Source organism: Ranitomeya variabilis, chromosome 2, assembly GCF_051348905.1.
Source record: "Ranitomeya variabilis isolate aRanVar5 chromosome 2, aRanVar5.hap1, whole genome shotgun sequence".
NCBI lineage: Eukaryota > Metazoa > Chordata > Amphibia > Anura > Dendrobatidae > Ranitomeya > Ranitomeya variabilis.
In genome coordinates this window covers 379,003,771-379,025,115 of record NC_135233.1, presented here as the reverse complement: position 1 = coordinate 379,025,115, position 21,345 = coordinate 379,003,771, and the positions used below count along the sequence as shown (strand labels likewise).

Below are 21,345 nucleotides of genomic sequence, written 5' to 3'. Positions count from 1 at the left end.
GCGTTCTGCCCCCTCCTGTGTCCAGAGCTCTGCCCCCCCGTGTCCAGCGCTCTGCCCCCTGTCCTTTCTGCCCCCCTGTGTCCAGTTTTCTGCCCCCCTGTGTCCAGCTTTCCGCCCCCCTGTGTCCAGCTTTCTGCCCCCCTGTGTCCAGCTTTCTGCCCCCCTGTGTCCAGCGCTCTGCCCTGCCCCCCCCCCCCCCCCCCGGATCGCCGCTCAGTAAAAAAAAAAAAAAAAAAAAACAAGCTCTACTTACCTCCCGCGCTCCTGCTTTCTCCAAGCAGCTGCAGCGTGCACTCGCCGGCGACTGACAATGACGTCAGACGCCGGCGACATGCACGCTGCGGCTGACGTCAGCTGCCAGCCTCAGATTGGCTGGCGGCTGTTAACTATTGACGTGCCCGCACGTCAGTAGCGCTGCAGCGCCGGCCGCAGCTAAGGGCCCGGTTCAGCCTGCGGCTGCCGGTAGGGGCCCGGTGGGCAGATGAGACGGGGCCCGATGCGGGCCCTCTCTGCCCACCGGGCCCCATACGCCAGTCACGGCTGTAATGCCCTGATGGCGGCCCTGCTTATAGTATATGTCTTGTACGGTACCCCCTAATCCCCACAATGATGAGCACAGCATCCATAATAAGCTTCACCTTTAGGCTGCCGTCACACTAGCAGTATTTGGTCAGTATTTTACATCAGTATTTGTAAGCCAAAACCAGGAGTGGAACAAATAGAGGAAAAGTATAATAGAAACATATGCACCACTTCAGCATTTATCACCCACTCCTGGTTTTGGCTGAGAAATACTGATGTAAAATACTGACCAAATACTGCTAGTGTAATGGCAGCCTTATCAGTGGGCTGTATTAGAGACAAGAACAGTGCCTCTCCTATGTTTTCTTTCTTGCGGTACCACTACTATCTTTTTCTTTCCTGCAGTGCCTCTCCTATCTTTTTCTTTCCTACAGTGCCTCTCCTACATTTCTCTTTCCTGCATTGCCTCTCCTACATTTCTATGCTGCAGTGTCTCTCCTATCTTTTTCTTTCCTACAGTGCCTCTCCTATCTTTCTCTTTCCTGCAGTGCCTCTCCTACATTTCTTTCCTGCAGTGCCTCTCCTTCATTTCTCTTTCCTGCAGTGCTTCTCCTACATTTCTCTTTCCTGCAGTGCCTCTCCTACATTTCTCTTTCCTGCAGTGCTTCTCCTATCTTTTTATTTCCTGCAGTGCCTCTCCTACATTTCTCTTTCCTGCAGTGCCTCTCCTACATTTCGCTTTCCTATAGTGCCTCTCCTACATTCCTCTTTCCTACAGTGCCTCTCCTATATTTTTTGCCTACATTTCTCTTTCCTACAGTGCCTCTCCTAAATTTCTCTTTCCTATAGTGCCTCTCCTACATCTCTTTCCTACAGTGTCTCTCCTACATTTCTCTTTCTTGCAGTGCCTCTCCTATCTTTTTATTTCCTGCAGTGCCTCTCCTCTTTTTCTTTCCTGCAGTACCTCCCCTACATTTCTCTTTCCTGCAGTGCCTCTCCTACATTTCTCTTTCCTATAGTGCCTCTCCTACATTCCTCTTTCCTACAGTGCCTCTCCAATATTTTTCTTTCCTGCAGTGCCTCTCCTACATTTGTCTTTCCTACATTCCTCTTTCCTACAGTGCCTCTCCTATATTTTTCTTTCCTGCAGTGCCTCTCCTACATTTCTCTTTACTGTAGTGCCTCTCCTATATTTTTCTTTCCTGCAGTGCCTCTCCTACATTTCTCTTTCCTACAGTGCCTCTCCTATCTTTTTATTTCCTGCAGTGCCTCTCCTACTTTTCTCTTTTCCTGCAATGCTTCCTCTATCTTTTTCTTTCCTGATCACTTTATATTATGTATAGCTATAGAACCAATCATTGATAGATATAATTAATCTTTGACACAATCCTGAAACTTTCTGTTTTCTCTATGCAGGAATTCCAAATGACTCTGACAATCCCAGCAGTGCTCCTCCTAGCCTTCCTATTTGGGCAGTGATCGCTATCTGCCTGGCCGCCATTCTCATCATCGTTGTCATTATGTTTGGTTCAGTTTCCTTTGTTTTAAAAAGAACACAATTACATGAACCATTTGAATGAAACATATGGAGTGAGCCGGATTACGTTTTTTTTAGTTTTTTTTTTTTTTAAAGCTATTACTGTCGATTAAGACAACTTTTTTCCTTTTTTTTTAAAATAGGAAGCACAGAAATTAATTACGTTGCTCCACAGCCCAATATTGACTCAAAAAGAGACTGATGCTACTGTTCGACGTAATGGTGGGAGCTAATTTGGTGCCGAAAGTTGGAAGTGGCCGTCTCGCAATGTGCGTTACTTCTAAGCAAGTCTGTCTGACGTCGGCGTACTCTGAAATAAACTTCCTATGGTATTTCTTTGTGATCACCTTACTGCCAGCTCAGATCTAGATGTCATTATAGGACTCACACCGCAATCACATTTTTATTTTCTAAATAACTTTGGATTATTCCATAAAATTATTCCCATGTTAGAAATTGTGTAATAGATCTCAGCTACTGAAAAGTTGGTTTTCTGCTCCTATTAAAGTCTACAGATAGGGGAAGATGGAGTGCGGAGAACTCGGCTGTGAGAGCAGACACACACAAATACATGGAGCTTCCGATTTTAGCAAATTTATTTAATTCCAAAGCTGGATTCACAGCTACACTGGATCTGCAGCTTCCATCGTCATTTTCGATGCAGTTAGTGCAAGCTAACTTCCTTTTGCCTTTTCAATCAATAAGTCAGACCAGTCCTTATAAACAATGTTCATTTTATTCATGGCCAGACTGATGAATGTGGGATAACAGGTTATACATTCTCCTTCTCCATCTTAAACACCAAAAAAACGGCTCCTTTCTCAGAGTTACAGTTTGCATTTTGTTCCTGGCAACAGGTACCATATTGTGCATTGGGGGAAATTGGAATACCCTGCGTTTTCTTAGGGCTAGGGCCATACGGGTCCACATGTGTCGCTATAATGCCAAACCCCGACTCTGCCCTATATTAGTCCCAGTGGCCACCCGTTGAGACAATGTTCCCAGTTCCTGAACTCACAGCAGGGTGCTATAATTTCCTAAGGATGGTACATTTTCCAGACTAATAAACTTTCCTTTCTGCAGTGGTCCCCCCAGGAGCCTGACACACACACCGGAAATAGGGGGGACAGGGTTCCTTGTCCACACTCTTACACCTGCAGAGGGGATAGCTGGTGGCCATAAATAATGTCATTCCTCATGTGCACACACTACAGGTTATTCCAAAAAGACAGCTGAGGAGACAGAAATGCTTTAAAGAAGAAATTTCAATAAATTTCTCTTATTTAACTGGACACAAGACGCAATAGAGGTTACACAGCAGAATAAAACGTTTCTGTTATCTTTTAATTTTGCTTCTCTGTTGCAAAAATACTAACAATCAAAGTATTTGGAATCTAGTGAGTTAACTTTTGTGTTATCAGATAGTTTTCACTGGAGGCGTGTACTTCTCCTTGTCTGAGCTGCTAACTGATAACATCCAGTTGAACTTAGCAAGGTATTTGGCGCATAATGAGTTCACTTTTGTTAAGTCCAAGTGGGGGTTATTAGATACATACCCATAAAGGGAGAAGGAGGCCTTGCCCCCAGTGAAAACTATCTGATAACACCCACTTGGACTTAAGAAGAGTTAACTCATTAGGTGCCAAATGCTTTGCTAATATGTCAGCAACAGTGACATTCCAGCCTCCGAGTTATTGTTGCTGTTCACCTGCAACCTTACACCTTTGTTTAGCTAATCCCATATGGAATATAATGAATACTTTATTTTCAGTCTATGGGACATTGTAGGTGATAGTTTACACTAGTAAAAACTGTGATGTGTATTTTTATTAGTAATAAAATTGTCATCTAATATATATATATATACACCGTACATTATTTCTAATAGTTCTCTCCTTGGTTGTCCAAAAAATACCAGAGCAGGAGCACTGCATCCAAATGGCAAAATCATGGGGGGTTGTGTTCAAGTACTCTTAAAAAAAGATGAAAAGCATGAAACATAGCTCATTAGTGAGCACCCTATAGTGAGGGCATAAAGGATGCCCTCCTTATACAGTGGGTCACGACTCCCGGGTATTACTGCTGCGGGGAGAGCTGCACACAGCAGCAAGGGAGCTGAGCAAAATGCTGGCTAATGTACCAGGTAACAACCAGGACCTGTGCAGCGCCCCAGAGTCCTGGTAGTTGCAGTACTGTCGCTCGGCCGCTAAGGGGGGTGATGGTACGTCTGATGGCACTGAAGGAGTTCACCTGACCAGGTATCACAGACACCAATACACTTCACAGTCTGGCCTCCAGGGGGAGCTAAGGGCGCTATGTATTAGGCCACTCCTCACAGTCTGTTAAAACTGGGGGTTAGATAGGAAGTTAGTAAGAAAGCTGACTGGGTTGGAACCAGGCAACATCCTGTGGCAGCGGGTGTTGCGGGGGAAGATTCAGGGGGGTCCCTGTCAGGGGTGGGATCCTGACAGAGACCTAGCAAACAGAAAGAACGTTACGGGACCGCGCCTGCACTACATCGCGGCGGTACCCTAAGAAAGGACAAGAAGCGAGGTTTATTGTGAAGAGTGAGAAACGAGATCAACGCAACAAGGAGAAACGCCAGTAGGAGTCGTGCTGTAAGACCGAGGCAACATCCTACTGAGGCGCGTAGCCGGTGGCCGGAAACGCCGAGGAAGTATTAGGCTCCAAGCAATACTTCAAACCTACGGCAGGACAGTCAGTTATAAGCGGGCTGTCTCACCTAAAATCACCTAAGCAGACATAGGGGGCAACAGTGGGAGAGGGGCGACACTAGGGTCCCGGAAGAACTCCAGGCCTACCCGTCATACGGGTGCGTCCTATCCATATCATCTGGGGGACGGAGAAGAACATCAGAATCAGTTGTGAGGGAACATCAGAAACAGACACAACAGTTGTGAGGACTATCCCGTGGTGCTGAGCAGGGAAGTACTACAACACACAAACGCTAGAAGGAAGGCACAGATTTCCACCTGCAAAGGGAACTCTGGAGGTGCCATCGGACCGGCCGGTCTCAAGCAGCCCTGTTAACCGTACTCAAGACTGAGGATCTTGAAGCCTTCAGTAAAGAGGTAAAGAGACTGCAACCTTGTGTCCTCATTATTCATCGCGACCTGCACCGCACACCACCATCTACACCCTTTAATTGGACACCCCTTAGCAGGGTCACGGGCCGGGTCTAGCCACCGTGACAATCCCAGAACCGAGACAGAGAGGCCCGGTACCGGGTACCCCTCGGCCCTGCGACCGTGGGGGCGCTCCAACTTGGCGTTACGAACAGGATCTACTCAAGCCTGAAGAATCAGGTCATGTGTGCCTTGGAACTGTGATTTATTGTGCTTGGATTGTGACTTATTGCAAAGACTGTGTATTGCCACTTGCCGCCAGAAGCTCCCGCCAAAATCGCCGCCATTACAGCGCTAAGGAGAGTACAGGAAAAGAAGGGCGTGGACGTGGGCGTAAGGAAGCCGGAGAGCGCGAAGGACAATGGCCGCCCAGTCTAAACATTTGTGTCCTGAGGACGTGTCCGTCAGCAGCCGAGGTCTGCCTTCTCATTCTCTTCGGAGGGTGGAGACCATGGAGACGGGGCCGCCCACGAAAGAGGCCGCGGGAAGAAGACACTGGAGAGGAGGCAAAGATGGCGACGCCAGACGCACCGCGTGGGGACGACCCGACTCCGCATGAGGCTGCACTACCCGTCACAGCCCCGGACCCACCATCGTTGCAGGGACTGGCCCTCACGGAGCTACCGTTGAGCGGACCCAACTGGCCGCCGTCCGAGGAGTGTGTGGCTGCAGCTGAAGCCCGGCAGATAACACGCCGCCGGGAGGCCGATGCTCGTGTGATCGCTCGGCTGGGTCAGCCCACGGAAGTCCACCTGTCTCCGGTGTCTCCCGCTTCCTCCATCCCGGCCGCGGCAGAGTGTGAGCTGCAGGCCCAGGGTCTGAGGATCCTGCCGGAAGCAGAACAGCTGCGGCGCCTGATGACGGCGTGGCGGAACCGACCCCAACCTGCGGATCCGATCGACCTGACAAGCGTGGAGGAGACTCCGCCGTCACACTGGGGTGTGGTGGTGTTCTTCAACTCCCGGGAAGGACAAGGAGTCATCCAGGAAATCGGAGAGCCGCTGCAGGTCCGTGTTGACCAGAAAGAGGTGGAGCCCTGCAGAGGAAGGTACGACCGCGACCTGCAGCCCGGGGACGCAGTAACCTACACCCGGTGGAGGAGGGAGTTCGGCTGGGTGGCTCGGGGTGTTCAGCGGTGTGTCGCACTCCAGGCCGCTGCCAGAACGTCAGAGGACGAATCCCCTGCAGAGAACACAACGGAACCTTCCCCTGCGGAGCCCCAGGAAAGCCGAGCCCACCGCGTATTGATGAGTCGTGGTCGCTCTCGGGTGAGGAGGGCGTCCCAGAGAGGAATCCTGTCTTTGCTGAGGCCTGGACCGGTCTTTGTCACACCACCACGACCCGTCTGCCAGGTGAGACCCGGAAGGAGACCACCTCCTGCTCCGCCAGAACCTGAATAGGCGTTAGTGCCTTATCAAATGTATATAGTTAACTGCGTGACTTTTTGTGTTTCTGCTGCTACAACCCGACTAGGGTTAACTCTTAAGGGGATCCCTTAGTTTACCCGGGATCCCTATTTTTGCCTTTTTGTTTTTACTTTGTTTGTCATTTTTGAACAGAACTGCTGGATCATGAACACTGCATGATTACAAACTTATTGTAAATAGTTTGCACCTTCTTAAAGTTGCCCTCTACTGGTTTTACAAGAAAAGGACTCTTTGCGAAGAAACTGTTCCTGGAAACAGTACCAGAGTCCCTGCTGTACACGAACTTGCAGCTTGAGAAGTTGCGCTACCTCCAAGAGACTTGGTTCCCTCTTAAAGGGAACGTTGCACCAATAATACTTAAAGTATAATGTTGCCTTGAAAAGAAAAGTAGATAGAAATAATGTTTTACATAGGAGAGTTGTATGTAGCTAGTTAGTTATTTGTAATAATTGTTTAATAATGTGTTAGAGATTGAGGACGAGGAAGTGAGCCTGTGCGGGGTTAGATGGTGAGTCCTCCTAGGAGCCATAGAGAGATGGTTCAGTGTTCCTGTGCTAAGAAAAGAGGCAGTAGGCCTGGGAAGATAGACAGGCGGTCCTGCATAAGACAAATCAAGAAGAAAGTGTTGCACTTAGAAGAGAGAAGTGATAAGAGTTAATTTATATTTTTGAAGTTTTATAATAGACCTTTAGTGGATTCAGCTCATACGTCTGGAGCGCCCCCACACCGCCGCAGGGCTGAGGGGTACCCGGAGCCGGGCCTCTAGGTCTCAGTCCTGGGGTTGTCACGGTGGCTAGACCCGGTCCGTGGCCCTGTCCGTCAGTGGGGGACGTCCGGTGAAATAAGTGGTGATAATGGTGGTGTAGCGGTGCAGTCGTGGGGTGCAGGTCGCGGTAAATAACGAGAACACCAGGTTGCAGTCTCTTTACCTCTTTACTGGAGATCTCTGAGTCCTCAGTCCAGAACACGGTTCACCAGGCTGCGCAAGTCCGGCCGGTCCAATGGCACCTCCAGAGTTCTCTTCACAGGTGGAAATCAGTGCCTTCCTACTTAGCGCTGTGTGTTGTAGTCCTTCCCTGCTGTGCTCACGGAAAGTACCCCACAACTGTTGTGTCTGTTTCTTAAGTTCCCTCACAACTCGATTAACTGGTCTTCTGCTAATCTTCCGTCCCTTCCTGATGTTACAGTAAGAACGGCACCCGTTTGTCAGGTAGGCCTGGAGTTCTTCCGGGACCCTAGAGACGCCCCTCTCCCGCAATTGCCCCCCAAGACTTCATAGGCGATATGTGGTAGACAGCCCGCCTGAGACTGACTGTCCTGCCGCTGTTTGGAGTATGGCTTAAAGCTGTATATTATTCCACTCCCTTGGCGTTCCGGCCACCGGTAATGCGCCTCAGCAAGGTGCTGCCTCTTTCAACAAAACCCCTGCTGGTATTCTCCTTCTGCTTGATCTCGTTTCTCACTCAGCACAATCTATCTCGCTTCTAGTCCTTTCTTGGGCACCGCCGCTATGCTGAGCAGGCACGGTCCCGTTACGTTCTTTCCAATGCCAAGCCTCTGCCAGGATCCCACCCCTGGCAGAGACCCTACTGTCTCTTCCTCCACAACACCCTCTCTCACTAGGTGTTGCTTCGTTCAATCCAGTCAGCGTTCTGTCTAACTTCCTGCCTGACCCCCAGTTTACCCACTATGGTGGGGAGTGGCCTAATGAATAGAACCCTTAGCTCCCCCCGGAGGCCCAGCTGTGAAACATATTGGTGTCTGTGATACCTGATTGGAGGAACTCCTTCAGTGCCATCGAACGCACCATGGCTCCCCTTAGTGGCGGAGCCACAGTACTGCAACGACCAGGACTCTGGGGCGCTGCACTCCCCCCTGGTTAAACACAGTACTCCGGGACTGGGAAGAAAAACAACAATACTTATTAGCAAAAAGACATACAATTTTGTTGAGTGCAAAACAATAAGTATACTTGAACAGGCTTCCCTTTATGGGAGGTGAGGACACTTTAACGTTACAAACATAGTCAACATTGTAAATTACAGGCTATACATAACTCCTGCTACCCAACCGGGTATTCTACTTAGTGCAAACTCTGGACCAATAAATTAACATTGCCTTTAAGAAACATACACTCTTAGTTTACCAAAGGCCTTCCTATAATCACATTACAGGGCAAGGTAACTTCACATTCTCCTACTTTTGAACCTGCAGGACCGCCTGTCCCTATGGCACCAGACCTACTGCCTCTCCTTTCTTTTACAGGACCGCCCCGTTCAGCCAGGGCCTACTGCCTTTCGCTACTATACATAGTATAGACATAACATTCCTTTCAGTTTGAGAACATGGAGCCCACTCTGCTTGGCTCCTATAAGGACTCACTCTCTAACCCCTACGGGTTCACTTTCTGTCCTTAGTAACAAGTACCTTTCTATGGGGACGCAGGGTTTACCTTCTATCCTCACCTTCATTATTACTTTCTTACGTTTCTAGCTATGCAGAACTCTAGTCTACCTCAACAGGCTTTCTGCATCTCTCCATTTGAAGAACATTATTCAAGTTTCACATTTCAAACATATTAAACACATATAACTTTTCATGTAAAACGGTTACATTTCTTTCAGAGCATCATCATAACATTACTGTTCGGAAACAGTATCACTTTTCAAGTTCAATTCCACACATCCCCTTTAAGAGGGGATCAAGTCTTTCTGAGGTAGCTCGTCTTCTCAGCCTACCAGTTCATGCAAAGGTTCCGGAATGGCATCTTCGCAAAGTGTCTTTAACTAAAACCAGTAGGAAGCACCTTTAAGAAGGTGCAAACTATTTACAGGAAAGTTTGAATCATGCACAGTCCATGATTTCGCAGTTTGTGTAACTCTGTGCAAAACTTCAGGAAAAACAACAATAGTGACCCCGGGTCAACAAAGGGGTCACCTTTTAAAGTTTACCCTGGACGGGTTTAGCAGCAACAGGAACAAAACAGTAACTATTTACATTTTCAGGTTTCCGAGGTTTACTCTTTTTCAGGCGGCTTGGGCTCCGGCCCCCCGGCCACTGTGGTGCCAGTGTCCGCGGTTCGAACGTGAAGATGAACTCGACTGGCCAACTCGGTGGCCGCTACCAGGCGCACCGTTGCGATGGTGACAAGATCGGGTGCTCCTGGGACCAGGTCTGAGGCGGTAAGGGTCGCGGCTCCAGACATACACCGCCGAACATTCCTTGCATACCACCCGAGCGGGTTCTGGTGGCGGCTGTAGGTCACCTGATCCCCCTTTTGCAATGGTTCTCCACTTCGGCCACAGCAGGGAGCCCTCACGTTACAGTGTGCAACAAAAACGTCAGTATCCAATCCCGGCTCGTGTATGAGGCCCCACCCCCTTCTCGCATGGTAGGCCAACACAGTGCCCCACCTTATTGCGTCTCTGTCATCCCATGCCGGAGGGGATTGTTGTATTTTCGATGGGCCCATCGACTCGGCCTCTTTCCGTCCTTTCCACTGTAGAATCAAGCACTGTCTATATTGTTCCCACGTAAGCACCGCAAGAGTGGACCCGTTCTCCTGAGATCCATCTGTTCCAACCCAGGGGCTGTCCCACCGAAGAACTACTCCATCTAGACTCACATCCACGGGCTCCCCCACTCTAGTCGACAGCGGTGGCACCATCCTCCCCAGGTCATCAGGGGATAACACCATTAACCCTGCCGAGAAGAGTCGACCCTTACTGAGATGGGGGTGGGTCGTGGAAGCCGGCTCGTGGGGGGGAGCAGGGGCGTCTTCCATACCTGCGCCTGATGTGGTTCCATCGATGTCGCTCCGGTCCATTAACAAGGACACTGGAGTCGGCTGCGGCCCGGACCGTGGCTCCCCCAATGGGGTTCTCGGATTCGGCTCCGCTTGCTGTAGTTCCTCCTCCTCTAACTCCGAGGTCGGGATTGGTGGACGTAGCTCCGCTGTCAGGTCCGCAGGCTCCCGGTCCGTCTCTGGTGAAGGAGGGCAGGCCGGGATCGCTCCTTCCTTGCTCAGGCACTCGCTGCTCATCATCGCTGCCTGATGGTCGGTGGCAGTGCATGCACCTAACTCCGCCATTTCTCCGCGGTCGGGCTTCTCCGTCACCCGCTTCCCGCCGTTGCAAATCAGGGGGTGGTTCTCTGCTTGGAGGCAGGTCACAGCTTTGCAGCAAGAGACGCAGGGGGCGGTCACCGTTTCTGGCGCCACTTCGATAGGCTCCCCCCATGGCACGCCCTCCTTCTTCTTTGGCGCGGCAATGGCGGCGGTTTTTGGCGCGAACTCTTAGCGGCAAATGGCGCAGTACACAGTTCTCTCGATAAAGTACAGTTCAAGCACAACAAATCACAGTTCCAAGGCACACATGACCTGATTCTTCAGGCTTAAGTAGATCCTGTTCGTGACGCCAAGTTTGGAGCGCCCCCACACCGCCGCAGGGCTGAGGGGTACCCGGAGCCGGGCCTCTAGGTCTCAGTCCTGGGGTTGTCACGGTGGCTAGACCCGGTCCGTGGCCCTGTCCGTCAGTGGGGGACGTCCGGTGAAATAAGTGGTGATAATGGTGGTGTAGCGGTGCAGTCGTGGGGTGCAGGTCGCGGTAAATAACGAGAACACCAGGTTGCAGTCTCTTTACCTCTTTACTGGAGATCTCTGAGTCCTCAGTCCAGAACACGGTTCACCAGGCTGCGCAAGTCCGGCCGGTCCAATGGCACCTCCAGAGTTCTCTTCACAGGTGGAAATCAGTGCCTTCCTACTTAGCGCTGTGTGTTGTAGTCCTTCCCTGCTGTGCTCACGGAAAGTACCCCACAACTGTTGTGTCTGTTTCTTAAGTTCCCTCACAACTCGATTAACTGGTCTTCTGCTAATCTTCCGTCCCTTCCTGATGTTACAGTAAGAACGGCACCCGTTTGTCAGGTAGGCCTGGAGTTCTTCCGGGACCCTAGAGACGCCCCTCTCCCGCAATTGCCCCCCAAGACTTCATAGGCGATATGTGGTAGACAGCCCGCCTGAGACTGACTGTCCTGCCGCTGTTTGGAGTATGGCTTAAAGCTGTATATTATTCCACTCCCTCTGCGTTCCGGCCACCGGTAATGCGCCTCAGCAAGGTGCTGCCTCTTTCAACAAAATCCCTGCTGGTATTCTCCTTCTGCTTGATCTCGTTTCTCACTCAGCACAATCTATCTCGCTTCTAGTCCTTTCTTGGGCACCACCGCTATGCTGAGCAGGCACGGTCCCGTTACGTTCTTTCCAATGCCAAGCCTCTGCCAGGATCCCACCCCTGGCAGAGACCCTACTGTCTCTTCCTCCACAACACCCTCTCTCACTAGGTGTTGCTTCGTTCAATCCAGTCAGCGTTCTGTCTAACTTCCTGCCTGACCCCCAGTTTACCCACTATGGTGGGGAGTGGCCTAATGAATAGAACCCTTAGCTCCCCCCGGAGGCCCAGCTGTGAAACATATTGGTGTCTGTGATACCTGATTGGAGGAACTCCTTCAGTGCCATCGAACGCACCATGGCTCCCCTTAGTGGCGGAGCCACAGTACTGCAACGACCAGGACTCTGGGGCGCTGCATGTCCTTAAAGGCAAAGTTAAATTATTGTTCAGAATTTGCACTAAGTAGAATGCCCGGCTGGGTAATAGAGGATATTTATAGATTGTTATTTAAATAATAAACCATGTTTGTAACGTTCAAGTGTTCTCACCTCCCATAAAGGGAAGCACTGTTCTTATTGCTTATTACCTGTTATTGCATTTCAAAATTGTATGTCTTTTTGCTGACATGTATTGTTGTTTTCTTCCCAGTCTGGGAGTACTGAATTTAACCGGGGGGGAGTGCAGCGCCCCAGAGTCCTGGTCGTTGCAGTACTGTCGCTCTGCCACTAAGGGGGGTGATGGTACGTCTGATGGCACTGAAGGAGTTCACCTGACCAGGTATCAAAAACACCAATACACTTCACAGTCTGGCCTCCAGGGGGAGCTAAGGGCCCTATGTATTAGGCCACTCCTCACAGTCTGTTAAAACTGGGGGTTAGATAGGAAGTTAGTAAGAAAGCTGACTGGGTTGGAACCAGGCAACATCCTGTGGCAGAGGGTGTTGAGGGGGGAAGATTCAGGGGGGTCCCTGTCAGGGGTGGGATCCAAAGGGAACTCTGGAGGTGCCATCGGACCGGCCGGTCTCAAGCAGCCCTTTTAACCGTACTCAGGACTGAGGATCTTGAAGCCTTCAGTAAAGAGGTAAAGAGACTGCAACCTTGTGTCCTCGTTATTCATCGCGACCTGCACCACACACCACCATCTACACCCTTTCATTGGACGCCCCTCAGCAGGGTCACGGGCCCGGTCTAGCCACCGTGACAATCCCAGAACCGAGACAGAGAGGCCCGGTACCGGTTACCCCTCGGCCCTGCGACCGTGGGGGCGCTCCACCTGAACCATGTGACAGAGTAGGAGGTGGTCGGGGTGGAGCCAGATGCCAGGGTGCAGAGGAGATGATTAGTGTTGAGCATTCCGATACCGCAAGTATCGGGTATCGGCCGATACTTGCGGGTATCGGAATTCCGATACCGAGATCCGATACTTTTGTGGTATCGGGTATCGGTATCGAAACAACATTAATGTGTAAAAGAAAGAATTAAAATAAAAAATATTGCTATACTCACCTCTCCGATGCAGCCTGGACCTCACCGAGGGAACCGGCAGCGTTGTTTGCTTAAAATGCGCGCGTTTCCTTCCTCCCGTGATGTCACGGCTTGTGATTGGTCGCGTGCCGCCCATGTGGCCGCGACGCGACCAATCACAGCAAGCCGTGACGTAATTTTCAGGTCCTGAATGCCGAATTCTAGGCATTCAGGATTTTAAAATTACGTTCCGGCTTGTGATTGGTCGTGTCGCGGTCACATGGGCAACGCGACCAATCACAAGCCGTGACGTCACGGGAGGCAGGAAACGCGCGCATTTTAAACTTACGTCACGGCTTGTGATTGGTTGCGTGCCGCCCATGTGACCGCGACGCGACCAATCACAGCAAGCCGTGACGTAATTTCAGGTCCTGAATGCCTATTTCTGCATTCAGGACCTGAAATTACGTCACGGCTTGCTGCGATTGGTCGCGTCGCGGTCACATGGGCGGCACGCAACCAATCACAAGCCGTGACGTAAGTTTAAAATGCGCGCGTTTCCTGCCTCCCGTGACGTCACGGCTTGTGATTGGTCACGTCGCCCATGTGACCGCGACGCGACCAATCACAAGCCGGAACGTAATTTTAAAATCCTGAATGCCTAGAATTAGGCATTCAGGACCTGAAAATTACGTCACGGCTTGCTGTGATTGGTCGCGTCGCGGCCACATGGGCGGCACGCGACCAATCACAAGCCGTGACGTCACGGGAGGAAGGAAACGCGCGCATTTTAAGCAAACAACGCTGCCGGTTCCCTCGGTGAGGTCCAGGCTGCGTCGGAGAGGTGAGTATAGCAATATTTTTTATTTTAATTCTTTCTTTTACACATTAATATGGTTCCCAGGGCCTGAAGGAGAGTTTCCTCTCCTTCAGACCCTGGGAACCATCAGGGATACCGTCCGATACTTGAGTCCCATTGACTTGTATTGGTATCGGGTATCGGTATCGGATTAGATCCGACACTTTGCCGGTATCGGCCGATACTTTCCGATACCGATACTTTCAAGTATCGGACGGTATCGCTCAACACTAGAGATGATACAAACAGGAGAGTAGTCAAACAAGCTAAGATCAGAGCCAGGAGGTCACGAGGTACCAAAGGGGTGAGACGGAGGATTATCACAAGGGAAGCCACAGGTCATAAATCCAAAAGAACAAACAAGCAGAGTACAGCACGGAGAGCAAGCAAAACAATTGCAAACCGGACACACTTCAGGAGTCAGGCACACAGACTAGATGAAAGTATAGCTGACAGGGAATCCTAGTCTGGAGTGAGTATAAATACCCCTCCCTGATCCAAAGGGAGGCCAGCAAAATTAACCCTGAGAAAACAGGACATTAACCATGTCCTAACCATGGCACAGCGAGTGTCACTCTTCCATTTCTGGCACACAGGTCAATGCCAAAGTGCCGGCGATGAATGGAAAGAATAAAACTGTTTGGTTCTGCTCATCTCACAGACAAAATGAACACACGGTCAAAAAGATTGAACTTAGTCAATGACTTGCAAAATAGGCTCAAAAAATAAATTAAAAACCCAAAGAATAATAACCCAACATTTCAACATAAGGCTGTGTGCACACGTTCCGGATTTTTTGCATTTTTTTTCATGTTTTTCCCTATAAAAACGCTTTAAAAATGCATACATATGCAGCCCATCATTTATGCATTCCGCAATTTTTGTACATATGTTGCATTTTTTTCCACGAAAAAAACGTATCGTGGAAAAAAATGCAGCATGTTCATTAATTTTGTGGATTTTTTTGCGGATTTCCCACTATATTATTGCATTGGAAACCTCCGGAAAAAAAACACAAAAAAATCAGCAAAAAACATACAAAAAATGGGAGAAAAATGGAAAAAAATGCAAAAAACCCGCATGTGGATTTCTTGCAGAAAATGTCCGGTTTTGTTCAGGAAATTTCTGCAAGAAATCCTGACGTTTGCACATAGCCTAAGGGTACGTGTCCACTTTCAGGATGGCCGGCGGTTTGGACGGAGCGGCAAACCGCTCCACCCTAAGCCCCGCCCCCTTCTGTGACGCGATGATGCCGGATGTGTTCATTGCACACATCCGGCATCATCGCACCCCACACATAGGGCCCTGTGATTTACCTTGCGGCGGTGCAGCGTCGCCGCTAGGTACACGGACAGGCTGCGATCTTAAAAGACGCGCAGCATGTCCGGAATCACAGGGCCGCGGAGTGCGTGTTACCACGCATAGTGGAGACGGGATTTCATAAAATCCCCTCCACTATGCTGTAACATCTGGACGCTGCGTGTTTCACGCTGCGGATCTACGCAGCATCAAACACGCAGGGTTTCCTGAACGTGGACACATACCCTAAGGGTATGTCTCCACTGTCCGGAGACGCGGCGTGATCGTCGCAGCGGCGAAGCCGCTCGGCGATAAGCCCCGCCCCCTTCCTGGGACGCGATGGTGCCGGATGTGTACAGTACACATCCGGGATCATCGCACCCCTCGCCATAGGGCCCTGTGATATACCTTGCGGGGACGCTGCGTCCCCGCAAGGTGTACGGACATGCTGCGTTCTGAAAAGACGCGCAGCATGTCCGGAGTCGCAGGGCCTCCGCGTGCGGGTTTCCACGCATAGTGGAGACGGGATTTCATCAAATCCCCTCCACTATGCTGGAACATCTGGACGCTGCTTGTTTGACGCTGCAGCGTCAAACAAGCAGCGTTTACTGACCGTGGAAACACAGCCTAAGGCTCTGTGCACACGACGTCTTTTTTCAGGCATAATTTGCCTAAAAAAGCACCCCATAAAATGAACACAACGCACAGCAATGTAAAATTGTTGGTACTGTGTACATGTTCAGTTTTATGTCAATGCTTTTAAGTGCTTCGGGGTTTTGGAACGCTGAAGTGGTAATAGAAGTAACATGTTCATTATTCGGGAAGCTTCTGCCAGCAAAAAGACGCAGGAAATGCTGGTTCAGGAAATTGGCTGCCGGAGTTTTTCTGTAGCAGTTTTGTCTGGGAAACTCAGTGGCTCCAAAGACATCTAAATGACGCACGTGGCCTAGTGGAAAAAAAAATCTGCTTCATAATGCGCAGGACGCTCTTGAGCCACCAAATTAGGTCTGACCCATGGAGACGTGGACTTCAAAAGGTCTCTGAAGACGTCCTCTTATATCTGCCCCAACACCGACACTAATTCACAGTTAAGTCGCCCACTTGTCTACAGCGTGCTGTCACCATCTTCGCCCTGTAGCCTCAGCCGGATCCTGCATTATTACTGCCGATTAGATTTTTGTCCTATAAAAAGGAGAAAATTGACATGTTGTGTATTTAACTGTCCGCAGTGCAGGCTACTTTTTGTACAGAAATTTTCTGCAGTGCGTGTGTGAAAAATTTTCACTTTGCAGCTAAAATCTGCTGTGAATTTTCCATGTCAAAAATCTGTAGCACAAAGTGCAAAGAAGCCTACGGCGTATTCAGGCGCGGAGGCTGAAGTTATGCTAAGGGCTTGTTTCCACTTGCGAGAAACACGTCCGTGTCTCGCATGTGGAAACCAAGCTCTGGCGCCGGCACTCCAGAGCGGAGCGTGCGGCAGCATAGGAACACATGGAGCTGCACGCTCCGCTCCAATGTGCCGGCGCCAGAGCTTGGTTTCCACATGAGAGACACGGACGTGTTTCTTGCAAGTGGAAACAAGCCCTTAATCTCATTTCTGGGATGCGTTACTTGGCTGTGTGGGTCTTACAGGTGACAATGTCCCATCAGAGTCCGGGCAAATTCCAATAAAACCTACGCAGATTTTTTATGACTTTTACCGCATTAGCTGATTACAACCACAAACGTCAAAGTGTCCGGTCATCGAAACACATCGCAACCAATAAAGTGACAATCAGTTTGTAGTCTATATGGAATCGGGGTCAAACATGGGAAAATACAAAACAATGTCCACATGTAACAGCTGCGGATTTTTTAAGTGGGAACAAACTCTAAGGCTACTTTCACACTAGCGTCGTACTCGGCCCGTCGCAGTGCGTCGGGCCGACGTACCGATGCGAGCGTTGTTTGCGCTGCACAACGGGTGCAGCGGATGTTTTTTTTCAGCGCATCCGCTGCCCCATTGTGAGGTGCGGGGAGGAGGCGGCGGAGTTCCGGCCGCGCATGGGTGGTCGGAAAAGATGTTCTCGACGCAGCAAAAAAACGTTGCAAGCAACGTTTTTTGCTGCCGACGGTCCGCCACAACACGACGCAACCGTCGCACGACGGTTGCGACGTGTGTCAATGCCTCGCTAATGTTAGTCTATGGAGAAAAAAACGCATCCTGCAAGCACTTTTGCAGGATGTGTTTTTTCGCCAAAACAACGCATTGCGACGTATGCACAAAAACGCTAGTGTGAAAGTACCCTTAAATGTCTTAGCTTCTCTACACAGACAAGTGTTGATCTCTCCAGGTAAAAAGGGTTAATTCTGCCACAGGTGAAAGTCAATTAGCCCAACCTGGAGGAAGGCGAACTGTGCATAGCCTGAGACGTCCAGCTAGATGGTGGTGGTCATATCAGGACGCTTTTTTGGTTTCTAGGTGAGCAGTTTGCAAACTTGGGCGATTCCCTAAAACTGAATGTAGGTGCCAGGATAACAGTGTAATCCTTACCCTGCGCCATATTCCGGCTGAAATTAGTTGATGGTTTTGTAGAAAGTCTTTGAGTTTTCTGTTTTCTTTAAGACCTCATTCAGATGGTGCGTGTGCTCCGAGTGGATCAAGACAGTTAACTTGGACGCAACCGGACCAATTATTACATGGCTGTTTAACCCTGGCCATATTGCAATTTTTTTTTATAAAACCTTCCCAAAATAAAAAAAAAAATAGACCAATACACAATGCTATGTCCCTATGTTGGAAAAAAAAAATGAGTGCAAAAAAAAAAACTTTTCATTACAGACCGCTGTGCAATTCTTTGCCTTTCAGACTTATAAATTTGGTCTTTTTTATGGAAACCCGAGGAGCAATTTCTATTTCTAATCTATATATTGCTATCCTGTGATTCCTTACCACAGTATAACAGATCCCAGATACAATTATTAGCACGGCCTCAAAATCAAGGAAAATCATCATGAGTGCATTTTTTTGTTTGTTTGTTTGTTTTTACGGTCGTTTAACCTGTGGCCGTTATTTCCATCAAATTTAATGTCTGATCATTTTGGAATATTTTTAAATGCAAGACTTATCTCTGATTTTTATTTTTATTTTTTTTACACCTTCTCACTCCTGGATTGAGTTTGCAACGTATTTCAACTTTTTCTTAAGTCGCAATCCATTAATCTGACTTCTAATTTATTTGAGCAGCAAACCACAGACCTAAAACAGCCACAAGCAACGTAAGATTAGTATAAAAAAAATATTACTAATTTGGCAATTTATTTTTTTTTTACATCAAAATACAAGTGCAAAACCCTTGATATATATTTCCCTGATGTAAAAACAATTTAGCTTTTTGGTAATGACCCTGAAATATGATATTTCTGGCTTCGGGGAGAACCTCTCGGTTTACCGTAAGCCGCCGTGGTGTTTCTGTTCTGCATGTGCTAGCGGTAAATCTTATACGGCACGCCGCCATCGAGGCCACAATGGGTGGAAATTGAATGCATGAGACCAAATACGAGGCTGCTATGTCTATTTTCTGTGAAGGCAAATTAAACCGAACTTGAAAACCTCACCCCAAAAAATACTTTCAATACATGGTCTGATGTGCATATGAAGAGGTTTTGCAGCAGCTGAGGTCAATAGTACTGGGGCTACAGTTCATCAGTGGTTCTCACAGATGGAACTTCCAGCAGAAGTGATCGGTGTTGGGGTATGTGCACATGGTGCAGTTGTTGAGTTTTTCCAGGTGAAGCCACTTCAGAAAAATGCTGGCTGTTCTTGTGGCAGCGCCGGCGTCTTCACCCTATAGGAATTTTGAGATCGGCTTCCAAGGAAAAGTCACTCAAAGAATGAGCATGACTCGTCTTCCCAAACACTGAGGTGACACAGGATGGAGCATGTGCACAGTGATTACGTTTTCACACTTTCACATTTTTCGCCCAAAAATGCCTTGTGCACATGTTCTTAGTCCACGTTCACACGTTCAGTATTTGTAACCAAAATCATGAGTGGGACAATTAGAGAAGTATAATAGAGACACGTCACAACTTCTGTATTTTTCACCCAACCTGATTTTGGCTACAAATACTGACCGTGTGAATGTGGCCTTAGGGTGTAGCACCTGGGGGGGGGGTTTAGGCTTTCTTGGAGCAGAAACTCTCTAAAATCCTCCTCCTAGAAATTAATTGATGATCAGCTTTCCAAGGGTTTATGAGGATTTTGGAGAGTTTCTGCTCTAAAAAAAAAAAAAACCCTCTCATTGCGCACGTTAACATTAGGGGTATTAGAAAACACCCCAAAAATGAACACCTAAATTTATGTAAAAAAAAATTCCTGTGTATTTGTTCAGACTTTTTCTTGTTTTTTACTGCTTCAAGTTTCCAAAAATGCCAAGCAGATAAATGAATGACCTGACCGATATTCTGGTGTTTTCTTCCAGAAAACCCTCTGGAGTTTACAACACAAGTTATTGGGAAAGCTCAGAGAAAGCCCAGACATGTTTCACTCTTGGGGGGGAAAAAAAAAAAAATGAAGCATAAGAGGCTGCAGGAAACAAATTTCAATGTTTCCTGAAGTGTCTTCTGCTTGAAAAAAACTCGTTGGGTTCTCCTGAATTTAAAATCCATAGAGTGCACACAGCCTGAGATCACAAATGGAGGAAAAATCTCACAACTGATACAAACTCAAAAGGCCCCATTTAAATCTTCAGGTTACACGTGGATGTGCCGTATTTTTCAGACTATAAGACTAACTTTTTTCCCCAAAAAATTGGAAGGAAAATTGGGAGTACGTCTAATAGTCTGAACCCAGGCTTACCAGGGGGTTGCGGCAGTTGTGTAGCAGCATCCCTTCCTCAGGGAACCGGTGGCAGCAGAAGTGTGGCAATGCTGAAGCTCAGTGTCGGTGGTGAGCAGTGCAGAGTGCATCATTGGTTTCTCTGCGGCCATCTTCCCCAAGCCGTAGGCCACTGGAGTTGGCACATGCGTAGACTGAGATTTCGGCTGCCCTCTCGCACTCCATTTTCCTGAGGCTGTGAGCTTGAGATCTCGACAGCCCTCAGCTTCAGGAAAATGGCCGCCGGAGGCCACACGTGCGCAGATTGAGATCTTGGTGGCCATTTTCCTGAAGCCGAGGGCCTCCAAGATCTCAATCTGCACACGAGCGGCCTCAGGAAAATGGCCACCGAGGAACCAATGATGCACTCAGCTCTGCTCACCGTGGACACCGGGCAGCAGCATCGCACTGCTGGGATACCCAGGGACTGCAGCATTGCTCCACTTCTGCCACCGCCGGCTTCCTGAGGAAGGGACCATGCCTCCTGTGAACCCCCTCTACCATTATCTGCCCTCAGGAAAGGTGCCAGTGCAGCGCCCCAGAGTCCTGGTCATTGCAGTAATGTCGCTCTGCCACTAAGGCTACTTTCACACTAGCGTTAACTGCATTCCGTCGCAAATCTGTTTTTTGCCGAAAAAACGGATGCGTCAAAAAAAGGGAAAAACGTATGCAACGCATACAGCATTTCGACGGATCCGTTGCAAATCCGCTAAACGTTTCCATAGAAAATACTGGATGCGTTGCATACGTTGCATACGTTTTTACCATCCGTTGCATCCGTTTTTACGACGGATCCGTTTTTAAAATGGGAGGCTCCCAAATTTGATTGGCTACTGGAAAATATGGAAAACTATATAGTTACTGTTTTTACAGCCCATCTTTGAGGGTTTTAGTTTTGTGGCAGCGATGGAAGGTGTTCTTGTGAGGATTGCTAGTTTGGTTACCGACGTTATCTTTGAGACGAATCGCCTGGATATCATAGTGCGGGAGAAGGAGGCGGCAGCGGAAAGGCGTAGGATGCTTCTGCAGCAACGGAGACGGAGGCGACTGTGGATTCATCCGATTAATGAAC

At 48.9% G+C, this 21,345-nt stretch overlaps 1 protein-coding gene across 5 annotated transcripts in view; it reads left to right on the top strand.

Annotated features, from left to right (window-relative positions):
- The window catches only part of LOC143809479 (major histocompatibility complex class I-related protein 1-like), a 124,403-nt gene extending 120,489 nt beyond the window's left edge, over positions 1-3,914 (top strand). For 2 of the 5 annotated variants that reach the window (XM_077292555.1, XM_077292552.1), the window contains exon 6: positions 1,939-3,900. In XM_077292555.1, the coding sequence (XP_077148670.1) occupies positions 1,939-2,102 (164 nt within the window). In that variant the 3' untranslated portion in view covers positions 2,103-3,900. Of the gene's footprint in view, positions 1-1,938 lie in introns of all 5 variants that reach the window. The other 3 variants (XM_077292553.1, XM_077292556.1, XM_077292554.1) reach the window with 3 other exon arrangements.
- Positions 3,915-21,345: the final 17,431 nt, after the last annotated feature.